Source organism: Girardinichthys multiradiatus, chromosome 7, assembly GCF_021462225.1.
Source record: "Girardinichthys multiradiatus isolate DD_20200921_A chromosome 7, DD_fGirMul_XY1, whole genome shotgun sequence".
Taxonomy (NCBI): Eukaryota; Metazoa; Chordata; class Actinopteri; order Cyprinodontiformes; family Goodeidae; genus Girardinichthys; species Girardinichthys multiradiatus.
In genome coordinates this window covers 15,890,532-15,904,857 of record NC_061800.1, presented here as the reverse complement: position 1 = coordinate 15,904,857, position 14,326 = coordinate 15,890,532, and the positions used below count along the sequence as shown (strand labels likewise).

General features: G+C 38.6%; 1 protein-coding gene across 2 annotated transcripts in view; it reads left to right on the top strand.

Moving 5' to 3' along the window:
* The window catches only part of plekhm3 (pleckstrin homology domain containing, family M, member 3), a 61,209-nt gene that overhangs the window by 34,490 nt on the left and 12,393 nt on the right, over nucleotides 1–14,326 (top strand). For both annotated transcript variants that reach the window (XM_047370580.1, XM_047370579.1), the window contains exon 6: nucleotides 3,044–3,107. In XM_047370580.1, coding sequence (XP_047226536.1) covers nucleotides 3,044–3,107 — 64 coding nt within the window. The remainder of the gene's footprint in view (nucleotides 1–3,043; nucleotides 3,108–14,326) is intronic.

The following is a 14,326-nucleotide window of genomic DNA, read 5'->3' as shown; positions in this document are numbered from 1 at the left end:
TGAACACACACTCCTACAAATTATATTTGTTATATTTGTGCCACTAATCTGAGAGCGCAGTGAGAAGGATGTGAGTGCATGTATCTATGAGAATAAATAATAATTAATGGTGTGTGCATTTAAATCTCACACGCTCGCTCAATACATATTCTGGTATGTGATCAACTCTGACTCTCCTGCTCCGCCTGCTCTGTGCTCGCAAACAACCAATCACAACCAGCAAATCAAAATACTGCATCAAGTGTCAGAAATTACATAATAAAATGGAAGGATTTAACAAAAAACCCAAGATAACATGATAAAATAAATACTTGAACTTTGTAGCCTAAAAACATTTAGTTAAGTATACAAATGCCTTTTTGCATTGTCGGTAATATTTTTACATTTCTTGAGCTAAGTGACGTGAAAAATGTTTGTGTCTCATTTTCAGGATTTTATTTCTTCTACCTCTTGAGAGGTGATGCAAAATTCTCTTTGGTTTCTACCAAAACATCTACGCTATATCCAGAATAAATGTTTCATTATTGTACTGTAGATAGTTGGAGATAGACCCAGTCAAAAATACACATAGACATTCTGGCATCTGAAGACTACTTTTCTCTAATTCCACCTTTTCCATCCATTTTTTATTCACTGCTCAAAAAAATAAAGGGAACACGTAAACAACACAATATAACTCCAAGTAAATCAAACTTCTGTGAAATCAAACTGTCCACTCAGGAAGCAACACTGATTAACAATTAATTTCACATGTTGTTCAAATGAAATAGACAACAGGGAGAAATCTTTGGCGATTAGCAAGACACTCAATAAAGGAGTGGTTCTGCAGGTGGGGACCACAGACCACTTTTCAGTACCTATGATTTCTGGCTGATGTTTTGGTCACTTTTGAATGTTGGGGGTCCTTTCACACTCGTGGTAGCATGAGACGGACTCTACAACCCACACAAGTGGCTCAGGTAGTGCAGCTCATCCAGGATGGCACATCAATGCCAGCTGTGGCAAGAAGGTTTGCTGTGTCTGCCAGCGTAGTGTCCAGAGCCTGGAGGCGCTACCAGGAGACAGGCCAGTACACCGGGAGACGTGGAGGAGGTCCACTACCTTTGTGGAAGGAGGAACAGGAGGAGCACTGCCAGAGCCCTGCAAAATGACCTCCAGCAGGCCACAAATGTGCATGTGTCTACACAAACGGTTAGAAACCGACTCCATGAGGATGGTATGAGGGCCCGACGTCCACAAATGGGGGTTGTGCTCACAGCCCAACACCGTGCAGGACGCTTGGCATTTTCCAGAGAACACCAGGATTGACAAATTCACCACTGGCGCCCTGTGCTCTTCACAGGTGAAAGCAGGTTCACACTGAGCACATGTGACAGACATGACAGAGTCTGGAGACACCGTGGAGAGAGATCTACTGCCTGCAACATCCTTCAGCATGACCGGTTTGGCAGTGGGTCAGTAAAGGTGTGGGGTGGCATTTCTTTGGAGGGCTGCATGGCCCTCCATGTGCTCACCAGAGGTAGCCTGACTACCATTAGGTACCGAGATGAGATCCTCAGACCCCTTGTGAGACCATATGCTGGTGCGGTTGGCCCTGGGTTCCTCCTAATGCAGGACAGTGCTAGACCTCATGTGGCTGGAGTGTGTCAGCAGTTCCTGCAAGATGAAGACATTGAAGCTATGGACTGGCCCGCCCGTTCCCCAGACCTGAATCCGATTGAGCACATCTGGGACATCATGTCTCGCTCCATCCACCACAGACTGTCCAGGAGTTGGTGGATGCTTTAGTCCAGGTCTGGGAAGAGATCCCTCAGGAGACCATCCGCCGTCTCATCAGGAGCATGACCAGGCGTTGTAGGGAGGTCTTTCAGGCACGTGGAGGCCACACACAATACTGAGTCTCATTTTGACTTGTTTTAAGAACATTACATCAAAGTTGGATCAGCCTGTAGTGTGTTTTTCCACTTTAATTTTGTGTGTGACTCCAAATCCAGGCCTCCATAGGTTAATAAATTTGATTTCCATTGATGATTTTTGTGTGATTTTGTTGTCAGCACATTCAACTTTGTACAGAACAAAGTATTCAATGAGAATATTTCATTCATTCAGATCTAGGATGTGTTTGAGTCTTCCCTTTATTTTTTGAGCAGCAACAAAAAAGGGCCTGTTGAGATTTATTCACACCCCTTACAATAGTAGATGGAAAAACCTTTATTTGCATTATGGCAATGAAACACTTCTCATCATTGCTGACATGCCTTGTCTTTAGAGTTTTAAGGGCCTCTTTACCATCATTTTGCAGATTCTCTCTCTCGCTGTAGTTTCTGGACTCTGGGTGGGATGCTCCAAAATTAGTTTTAACTCACTCAGGAACAACATGTTGGTCAAATTAAAATATTGCTTTCAATCTTAATGTTTTGGGCTGAACTGTAACTCGAGCTTGTGCAACAACTACTGAACTCTGTTGGCCTCTTGGTGGAAAAAAACCCCAAAGATTCACTGTTAAAATAGTTTCCCCTTTAATATGACGCTCATATTAAAGGGGATGTTTTGATGTGAATGTTTTGAATCACTTCATATGGACTCATAATAGAAATTTCGCATAGAATCTCCAAGACTGCATAATAATAATATGAAAACTCAGAATCTTATTTTAAATGAAGAAATAAAGATGGGGAGAGACAGATAGATATAAATACATTGATAGAAATATGTAAAGAATAAAGAAGGGATTAGTATTAGTGATAATAATAATACTTTTATAGAATGTTCTGTGAAATATGTAGAAATTGATTAAATAAATCAATTGATATATTGCTGTTATTAAAAGAAACACATTGAAATTATCATGTCTCCTTTAAGTGTTTGTGTCGGTTGCCCTGATCTTGCCAAGACATTTCCAGGGGAAACACTGAATATCCGTTTATCTGATGGTAATCAAGGATAAGAGTTTGTCATCGTCAGACTATTACTTCATATTAACCTGATCACCTGATCTGGGGAAAGGAAAGTGATGCAGTGAATGTTTTTGTGTCTCCAACAGGATTTTTCCCAGGGAATACCTTCTACAGCACATTCACCTGTACTCTCTGGCTGACCTGCAGCAGGTACACATGGACACACTCAAACATACAGTACATGGGAGTTGTAGTCTTATACAGCTGAAGCCAGATATCTTCAGACACTGATTAAAAATGCATATCCTGTTTTTCTCACTGTCTGACAGTAAATCAGACTAAATCTTCCTGTTTAAAGACAGTTTTTCACACAGACCACGAGTAACACGAATCAACAAGAATTGTAATATTGTGGGATTTGTGAGGATTCTTGGAAATAATAATTCGGATCCAATTTGTGACACCCTAAGATTCAGTTATGAAACAGGTACGATTGATAAAGATAAATCGTGAGATTCGGCTTGATTCCATTGAATATTGTCAAAAATTCAGTCCGATTTACAAGAATCTATTAAGAATACTGCAAGAACATTAGGAATCAGTTAAAAAGTTCAGAATTTGTTATTGTTCATGACAAATTGTGGGATTTTCCGTGCATGTTTTTCGACATGAATTGTGATAAGACACGAAATGTAAAAATATATATTCTATTTAGTTTTATATTTCTTATTTATTTAAAAATATAGATTATTTAGTTTTGTTTTATTATTATTTTCTTTATTTTTATTTTCTTTCCATGGGCTGAAGAGAGATTTGGGCAGTTTTAGGGTACAATGGTTGTTGTCTTTGGACCGGAGTCTTTAAAAAAGAAACTGCTTAGTCAATCACTTAACCTGGATGGCATTAAATTGACCTCTGATAATAAAGTACAAAACCTTGGTGTTGTTTTTGATCAGGACATGTAATTTAAATCCCATATTAAACAGGTTTCTAGGATTTCCTTCTTTCATCTCTGGAACATTGCCAAAATTAGAAATATCCTATCTAGGAGTGACGCTGAAAAACTAGTCTATGCATTTGTTAATTCAAGGCTGGACTATTGTAATTCTTTACTATCAGGATGTCCACAAAATGCAGTTAAAAGCCTTCAGCTGATTCAAAATGCTGCAGCAAGAGTTCTGATGAAAATTAAAAAGATAGATCATATTTCTCCTATTTTAGCTTCCCTTCATTGGCTCCCTGTTAAATCCAGAATAGAATTTTAAATTCTCCTCCTCACATATAAAGCCCTTAATGATCTAGCTCCATCATACATCAGAGATCTGATTGGTCCATATGTTCCTAACAGAGCACTTCGTTCTCAGACTGCAGGTTTACTGGTGGTTCCTAGAGTCTCTAGAAGTAGAATGGGAGGCAGATCTTTTAGTTATCAGGTTCCTCTCCTGTGGAACCAGCTCTCGGTTTTAGTCCGTGAGGCAGACACCCTGTCTACTTTTAAGGCTAGGCTTAAAACTTTCCTTTTTGATAAAGCTTATAGTTAGAGTGGCTTAGGCTATCTTCCTTATTTTTTACCTCCGCCTTCCTCCTTCCCTGTTGGATGGAGTAAGGGGAAGTCAGGTTTAGCCTAAACCGGCTCAGTTATGGTTGAGGTGCAAACACACCCTCCATTTCTGCTACCTGTATGACCCCTTCTCTTTTCCAATAGTTATAATCAGTCTGACAGAGAGAGGTATCCCAATCCTTGTCGTTTTTATAATAACAATGACCATCAGTGGGACCCTTTGTGGGGTTCCTTGAGACGACATTGTTGTAAATAAGCGCCGTTTAACTAAATAATCTGAACTGAAACTATCTGTGTAGTTATGCTGCTATAGGCTTAGGCTGTTGGAGGACATGATGACCACTTTCACCCTCTTCGCTACATTCTCACACTACTCTCCAATTTTGTATTATTTCCTGTTATTTCAGTTTTTAACTTTATGTTCTCTCTCTTTTCTCTTCCTAGAAGCTACACCTGGCCTGACTCTGTGTCTACCTGTGACACCTTTCTGGAGAGGGGCATCGTCCAAGCTTCTGCTGGCAACAACTTAATGCTCACCTTCTACAGATGATCCACATGGCCCTGTCTTTTAGTGTTTAACCCTTTTTCTCTTCTAGACATGGCGATTGACTGAGCTTTACTGTAACTAATTATATGTGCTCTCTTTCAGACTCTAACCTTGAAAACTGGCTCAGAGTTTATCTGTTCATTCTTTCTAGGTGAAATGACTAAAGGAGCTACATCCATTAATATTTACTTTTCCTTCCCATAGAAAGTACTCCTAGATCAGTGCTTCTTTGTTCTCTTTGTGTCTCTGCTCTGTTCTCTCAAACCCCCAGTCGGTCGTGGCAGATGGCCGCTCACACTGAGCCTGGTTCTGCTGGAGGTTTCTTCCTGTTAAAAGGGAGTTTTTCCTCTCAACTGTCGCTACATGCATGCTCAGTATGAGGGATTGCTGCAAAGTCAACGCCAGTGACTGTCTGTCTCTACATGCTCATCCAGGAGGAGGGAATGCTGCAAGTCACTGACTGGATGCAATCTGCTGGGTTTCCTTAGACAGAAAAACTTTTTATCCAATTTGAATAAATAACTGAATCTGACTGAACTGTTCAATTGTTAGGATTAATTGGAATGTATGTACCTGACTGTTGTGAAGTGCCTTGAGACATGTGTTGTGAATTGGCGCTATATAAATAAACTGAATTGAATTGAATTAAATTGAATGGCCCTGAGTGGTCAAGACAAAGCCTTATGAATCCCCAGTTGAGTTAAGAACACAGGAATGCCTACAAATCCATTAGGAATCGGTTATGATACCTAAGAATGATGTACAAATTTGTTTCGGGAGTTCGGCGCCAATATTTTCAACAACAAAAAATATTTGCCATGAATTTCAGACGGTTCAAGAAATGCAAGAACTGACTAAGAATGGAAATATGAATCAGTTACAAATTCAGTAACTTCTTATGATTTAACTAAGAATCCTAAAATTTGGCCATTTGTGTTATTTGTGGTCTGTGTGGAAAAAGTGGTTCAAGATCAGTTAGCATTACCATTTTTATTAGCTACATAGCAGAATATTGAAGGGGACAAATCATCCACTTTTTTAGAGTGGAGAGGGACGCTGTTTGTCCTGGAGGGGGGTGGGATGTGTAGTTCCCCAATAGCATTTAAAGAGACGGTACCAAAACAGGGGGATCAGAACATGGGTAAAAGAGGGGCCTGTAGAGCAACAATTACAAGGAGTTCAGACCAAAGCATTGCAGTTCTACTTTATATAGACCGTAAATTAATTATTTAAATGTGAAAAGTAAGAATATAAAAGCATACTATGTCCTCTTTAAGAGGGAAAATATTTTAGAGATTATTTTGTTACTTCCTTCAAAATCAGAAGTTTACATAGATAGAGATTACTGTGCCTTTTTAAATAATTTGAGAAAGCCCAGATCATGGCTCTGTCGGCTTCAGATTTCACAACATTTGAGATAATTGAAAGCACATCTGTGGATGTAATTAATTCAGCTGATTACTTTTTACCAAATAATGGTCATCATTTAGATAATTTCACCATTCTAGCTTTTTTTTTTGTTTGTTTTTTTTACCCAGCGTTTAAACAATGGATTTAATTTTATGAAAGACCGCCACGTTTAATAGATTGGTTTCTCCAATGAAAAACAAAAAAAAGGTAGAGGTCCATCACAAAAGACTTTGTGGGCACAATATTTAATAGGATACTACGTCTCCAGTGTCATGAATTCATGCTGTTCATCGGTAACATATAAAGCCAGTTGGATGGACTCTAACTTCCTTGAAGCCCAGATCTGACCTATGTTTTAATAGCTGAAGTATGTGGAGAACGGTGGGGACATTGTTTGATGATTAGGAAAGAAAAGACTAGTAAATGTATGTAATTGATAACGTCATCACAGTTTTCAGCAGTAGCATCGCAATTACATATTTTCTTGATATTATTCAGCCCTGTAAAGTGCTTAGAAGAATGGGAAAGGTAATCCAAGGTTAATCTGATATTGCAGTTGCATTATCCCAATCTGAAAAAGCAAACCAAAAAAGCAAAAATAGAATCCTCTTTAAGAAATAGCTTGTTGAAAGAAAACATGTCCAGTCAGAACAACTCAGGATACTATTACCTAACCCTTGTTTTCTCAGCTGATGGTTCTCTAATTATGTGTCTGCTCACCTTTGTTTAAATGAAAGTTTTTTTTGTTTTTTGTTTTTTAGATTTAATTGTTTTCAGTTTCATAAGAAAGACACATCTTTGTAGCAAAAATAAGCAAAAAGAAAACACACCCTGGCCCCTCTGCAGTTCAGCATCCAGCTACCAAACTGAGTTGGGGGTCTGAGGAAAGCGACCACAAATGACTGAAAAGTTCCTTTGTTTGTCATTATGTTCATTATGTTGTAGCTTGCCCCCATTTTTTCTCTTCTTTCATCCCGCTCTGACTCAGAGATCCGCCTCAGACTCTCACGGTGAAAGAGATTGTTCCCCCTCCTCCTCCACTCCCACACTCTGTGTCCCTCTGCTTCACTAATTGGTCACATTCAAAATCAACAGGCAGAAAAACAAAGCGTGACATCCCTCCATTCTTCCCAACATCCCCTCAGTTTCACGCACGCTCACCGCACATGTGTGCTTCCCTGCTAAACCCGACAACTCACTCAGAAACCCCCTAAAGCAGATATTTGCTACTAATTCCAACAACAAGAATCTGTGATAGAGTCTGCCCTGTCCTCTTTTCCTCCCCCCTCTCTCGCTCTCTGTCTGAGATTCTCGAGCACTCTACCTCCTAATTGGTTTTCCATATTAACAAGCTTGTTTCTTTTGATTCTCCTCCTGAATAAAATGACGCACTTAATCAATGTGGCTTTTTTTGTTCCTGCTCAGAGGTCAGCGAAGGCTGAGGTTCTCCGGCTAAAGCTTGGACCACATTAGCCTTTTCACCTCCTGACAAACAGCCTCCACCCATAACCCCCATTAGGAGCCAGTTAATTTTCTAGAAGCCATATGTGTTTGTCTAAGGACACTCTACGCCATTCCTCAGCTGGCTTTAGGGGCGGTTTCTGTGGCTTTGTGCGAAGACTAAAGTAGCATGAAAATTGTTTGTGTGTATTTGCAACTTGCTTCCCACAGTGACACCCTGGCATTCCCTGTATGCCTGGCATGCCTCTCCACTCACACTTGACCAGACACACACAGGCCTCTTAAGTAAATGTTAGGTGCTCTCAGAAAGATTTCCACAATCTTCCCATAGGTTCAAGTGCAGGAGGAGCGCTCCCTCCTCTTAAATATAAAACAAAGTTATAACCTATGGAAAAAAAATAGATGGAAAACAAAATATCAGGAGTATAATATTTTACAGGCATGTAAAATATCAAAAGTATAAAACAATTTCATCTAATTTCATTGTATAGGTAACAGCATACTACAAAACAAGGTGGGTTTCTTGGGCTGGTTTAAATGTTAGAGTAAAAAATAGATTAAAAAAAATAAAGTCAATATTTCAGCATCAGTTTCATTCTGTTTTCAAGCATCACTGTTTCTGAATAACATCCAATTCTGTCTCGGCACTCTTCACCGCAACCTCTCCAGTGTCTGTTAATAGCAAGACGTGATGTGTTTATACTTGTTAATGTGACATTTTCAATTTAAAAATCAGCTATTTAGACAGTTGGAGAAAATGTAAAAATAAATTAAAACTACAATAGCCTTGTTGCATAGGCATGCACGCCCTTAAACCTAAAATTGTTAAAGTACCATAAAAACAACATTTGGTCTTCCTAAGTGTCTACCAATACTTACCCAATTTGTTTTGCAGACTTCTCCAAATCTGTCCAATTGTCAAACACCCAATCCTCTCCAGGTACCCCACAGAGTTTCTCTCAGATTTAGTTCTGGACTCTGGCTAGGCCATTCTAAAGTCATAATTTTGTTCTGGTGAAACCCGGTGGTGTTGCTTCGGATGATGGCTTGGATTCACTGGAATGCTGAAAAATGATTTCTCTCCTCATCTTCTTCTTACCTAAAGGTTGTGTGTTTAAACTGGCTGGCACATTGAATTGTTCATTATTTAGTTCACCTTGAAAGAGTACCAGTTCCATAAAAAAAAAAAAAGGCAAGCCCAGATCATAATACTACCATTGCCATGTCTCACAGTGGGTACTCTTTAAAGAGCAGAATGGCAATAAGGTATAATATTCTGCTTAACAAGCTTTAATATATTCAATATCTGTAATACCCCATATGTTGAATTATTTTTACAGCTGTAGGAAGATTTGTTGCTTTTCTGTTTTTAAATAAAATCAATTATATATGCTGTACTTTAAATTAGATAGGATAAATACAGTGATGCTGTGAAGCCATTGGTTTTTTACTAAACCTTGGCTGAAATTTAGAAACTCCCAGGTTAAACAGAGGATCAAACTTCACATCACACACAACAACATCCATCAAGCTTTGTGTATTTTCCCTTTAATGGAGGAGAGCATGTTACCCAAACACAGTTTGCCCCGGTTCTTCCCAGCCTCGTTATCCCAGCTGGTGTGTGCGCCTGTGTGTGCATATGTGTATGTGAGGGAGCGAGCAGGGCACGCTAACGGCTGTTAAACAGCAGTTTTAAGGGATTAGGAGGTTTAGGAGCACAAAGACTCAGCGTGGAGCAGAGAAAGAGTTCAAACTGGAGGGGGAGGAGTATGAAGGAGAAGGGATGGAAAGTGAATAGCTGAAAAGTGGGTGTTTATAGGACTTTTTATTTTTTTTAGAAGGGAAAAAGGTCAGATATGTGAATTTAGGTACAGAGTTTTTACAGGTGAAATCAGGTGAATTCAACAATTCAATTAACGTGTTGCTTTCTGTCTAAACATTGATTTTAGCTGTCATGCATTTTGTTACTTTTGGATATGAGGTGAAATGTTTTTAATAAACTGACGCAGTTCTGGGTCAGTTTACCTTTGTGCCGATTCCTATCCCTTTTCATACCTACATGTTGGCATTTTGTCCCTTACTACTTCTATTTTGTACCCATAAACAACATATCTTGTAGCCGTGTGCTTAAAGCATCGGTTTATTTCTTTTAGTTAAGAATTTAACATAAAAACAATTATATTTATGCATTAAAAATCTTATCAGTCTCATTATTAATATGTTTTTTACCAGTTCCAATCCATAGTCGATCAATTCAATTCAAAAATACTGAAGCTAAATTACTTTACTTAACCATCATATTGCATATGCCGAAGAGGATCAAATGAGATGTATATGTTAAAACATATGTTTAATCTCAGAATCACAAAATTGATTCTTCAAATAAAATTCAGTGATTAAATTAAACCTTGACACTTACAGAACCGCCACCTAAATTTCAAGATGGTACAAAAAATTCTCAAATCTCACATATAAATTACCCTACTTGTGTATTATTCTCTGAATACTTTACACTACAAAATATTTCCATTTATTTTGGTTATTTTGCACATTGTGCAAGTTGACTCTTATGAAATCTGACTACAAAGGGATAAAAAGACAAAGGGACAAATGATTAACAAACCTATTTGTCTTCAGCTCTCTCAGGCCATGACCTGTATGGCTAAGAATCATCAGACATCCATATCAACCCTTGTAAGCTTAATTCAGTAAGAGCTTCCCTGCAGTAACTACAGAAACCGGCTATCGACTGCATGTTTAGTTTACTACATGAGAGAGTGTGTAATGGAATGTTTCCATTAGATGCTATGTAGACTCAACATGACTACTTGACGCTGCTATTCTTCACTTCAGACACTTCACAAGGTAAAGCTTTTTAGCATTGCATCTCTGGAAAAATACAGTTACAGACTCACAGATAATGTTCAGACTGGATATGAGTTTAAAATGGTCTGAATATCCATCAAAGGCATCAATGGCTACTTTGTGTAGTCCTAAAAGGATGTTAGTGACTTAAGCATATAGTTATGCTATGCAGTCCAGATTTCATTATAGCTTCAAAACTCTAGTTAATAGATGTTGTTGCCAACAACTTATTTTATTTTCCTGCTTTATTCCTCAGACAAGTAAAGCCGGGTTTACACCGTCCGATTATCTGCCATTGTAGACGAAGAACCTGTTTACACGTTTACTGGTGAAAACAGAAAAATTTTGGTCCGTTTCTACTGTTCTCTATCTAACAAAGTACTCGTTTTCCACCGCGTTTTTGTAGGAAGTATTTGCGATGTTGAGTTTCAAAAAGCATAACGTCTATTAGTGGAGTAGTGGGGAGATAACTCAATCTTCATGTCTACTGTTGCTGTGTGAACGGAGTTTGTAATTAAAACGTCGTTGTGTAGACGTGTTAACAGAAACGGGAAAAAATTCCTGTTTTCAATGGATTGTTGTCGTGTAAACGGGGCCTCAATCTTTGGTCTTAAACTTGAATCTGTTTTTTCAACAGGCAAATACTGTTGATTAAGCTCTCCCAGGACCAACCTACCAAACATATCTGTTTATAGCTGTATCTGTCAGTATCTGAAGTTCTTTGGAAAATTGTGCATTCCATCTACTGTCTTGACAGATGTTTGATTATAGCCATGTTTCTCCTAATCTTGAGTTCTTCTGCAGCTTCAACTTCCTCTTTTTCAGACTCGAACTGAAACTTCCTTTTTGATTATAAGACTGATATTTCTGTCTGACAGTTCTACTGAGGTAAGAAATCGTAAAGTGTGGCATCTTTAATAATATAGGGTGACAGATTACTGTCAAGGTTTTCCATTACTGAGCTTGCACTGTGACATGTTCACGTCTTGTGCAGTTTTTGTAGAGATACACAGAAAAATCAGATGTTTAGCAGAATTTATTGATTTAAGCTTGATCAGTCGTAGCTAGTGGCCGTCTAATAAGAAACTCAAAAATCCAATCTTTTCCAGTCGGTAAATGCTGCCAGGTTATGCCGACTTCAGTGTATGCTTTGTAAGTTGTTGACATGGAAAGATTTGGATATTTTCAGTGTCAGTAAGTTGATAAAAACTAAAAAGTTGTATGCACAGAGATGTAAGAAGCTATTATATGTCTGAAGGGCTTTTAGGCTGAGAGAGAGCAAGACTTTTAGGAGATAACAGGAAGGGCATAGGGAGTTCAGTGCAGTTGTTCTGTTTTATCTTTTTAATTTGGCAGCCTTCTAAAAATCTTAGTTTAGTTTATAGTGAATGCTCTTTTTTTTAGTTTGTTATATTATTGATCTTGAAGAGAAATAAGATTCGCTTAAAATCTGCATCTGCAGGTTAAAACTTTAAAGAATTGGAGATCCGATATTGGCCACAAATGTCTGATCAATGCATCTCTAATATTTTTTTAAATGTATGTACCCAAATTTGAGAGTCCACCGTCTGAACTGGTTGACTCTGATCAGCAACTGGAGCACAGACTGATTTACTGTTATCTCTGAGGACAGCTACTACATGTTTTTGATATGTTCATATTTAATGTCATAGTTTGAATTATTATTCCAGTGTGATCACACTGGCCAGTGTGATCACACTGGCCAGTGGCAGTTTGATATCGCTAATAAAATGGTCAGTGATTATTTATGGCAGCAGTAACAGCTGACATATAGGCATTCAAAGAAAATGAAAGCCAGTTTTGACCTTAGTGAACTTGCTGTGAAAAAAACGAGCCAGTAATAGGTTCTGGAATTGAATACTTCAATGAAAAGACTTGCATCCAGGCTTTAGCCACATGAAGGAAGCTTGATTTGATTTACTTGTTTTCTGTTTATCACCTTTTCCCTCTTTCACATATTTACTTCCATCACTCTCCATCAGCCCCGCTACCTTTGTGTGCCTTCCTCCTCCTCCCCTCAGAGAGCCAGTCAGTTACCAGAGCACTGCTGCCTTTCGCTTGACTCTGCCCAGTCCAATTATAGGGGCCCTTAATTACTGAGCCTGTCGGCCTCCATCAGGAGAGTCATTCGTCATGTGGACTGGGCTGGACCGGACAGTGCAGGCCTGCTTTACTTTGGTTTGGTGTGGGTGGAGGGGGACACGTATGTCTGCCTCCTGCAGTATCTGTCAGATTCGTCTGGCTGCCATCAGAACTTTATTGTCTGGACTCAACTGAGCACGTTCCTTTATTTTAAAAAAAGAGCAAAGTTGAGTTCGTCCTGAACATTTCTGTTTGGGGGTAAATGCCAAAAACATTTCCTATCTTCAGAAACTTCTATGTTTCATTTAAAGTTCAAACCTCCCAGCAGGACCGTTTGATATCTAAGTCAATTCAGTTTACAGCAAATGTTACCTCAAGGTACTTTACAAGACAAACCGGTCCAGTATTTATACAGAAATATATACTCAAATTAATTCAGTCATATGGACAGATTCAAAAACAATTTCATATAGTTTAATATGAACCTAGTTATAATATAGTGCTGTCAGATTTAGTTTGTTTTATCATATTGTCTCATCTGAACAAAGCAGACTGTTCCAGTTGAAGTCCCAGTAGACTTCACAAGCTTGTTGTTGTAATGCTGGACCAGAAAAGGCTTTGTTCAGACATCAGTCCCAAACAAACGGCTGACATGTAGATAGCATCTAATGGTTGTTATGGGGACTTGGTGGCCCCAAGATGCGCATTGAGCTTTAGGGAGTTTTTCTTTAACCTGTTTTATCATCTAGCTCACCGTCCGAGGTAAGTATGAGTTCTTTTCCAGCCTTGTGTGTCAGCCACAGTTCTGGTTCATTTGAATGTTACTCCCACGGTAGATGTAGGCATCTTTAGGTAAGCAGCTATTTTCAGATGGCGATTTCTTGAATGAACATAAGTCTACATTGAATAGTATGTTCTCTTCTTTTTCCAGTTTTAAAGAGCAGTTAAGAAAAAAATGACCTGTCTTTAACATCATATTTATACTTCAGTCAAAACGGGTATTCTTGATTTACTTATTTATGGTTCCAAATAACTCAAAAACAAAAGTATGAACAAAAGTATGAATTCTGAAAAAGTGCTTCATTTACATTTAGTTTGGAGAAATTGTTAGGGAGATCAAGTTCCTTTCCTCTAGTTTTTCTGTCTATTATTTAGGTCATATTTTTGGCATGTTAGTCTGTAGTATAAGTGTTATGTTATAAGCTGTATGTGAAAAGCTGTTTTGCCATGTTTTATCTGATTCAGAGCAAATGGAGTATATCTTAGTGTTTTATGTTTCATCTGTGTGCGTGTGGTTTCTTCCTCCACTCCCTACCTCAGGTCCTCCTATTGTCCTCTTGTTGTCTGAAAAACAGCATGAAGGAGGTTATAATTGGGAGGTCCAGAGCTCTGCCAGGTGGAGCCACTTGTATCTGAATACAGGCTCTCGCTTTTCTCTCAAGATCTCTTGTTTATTATACCTCTGCCACTCTTTTACTTTCT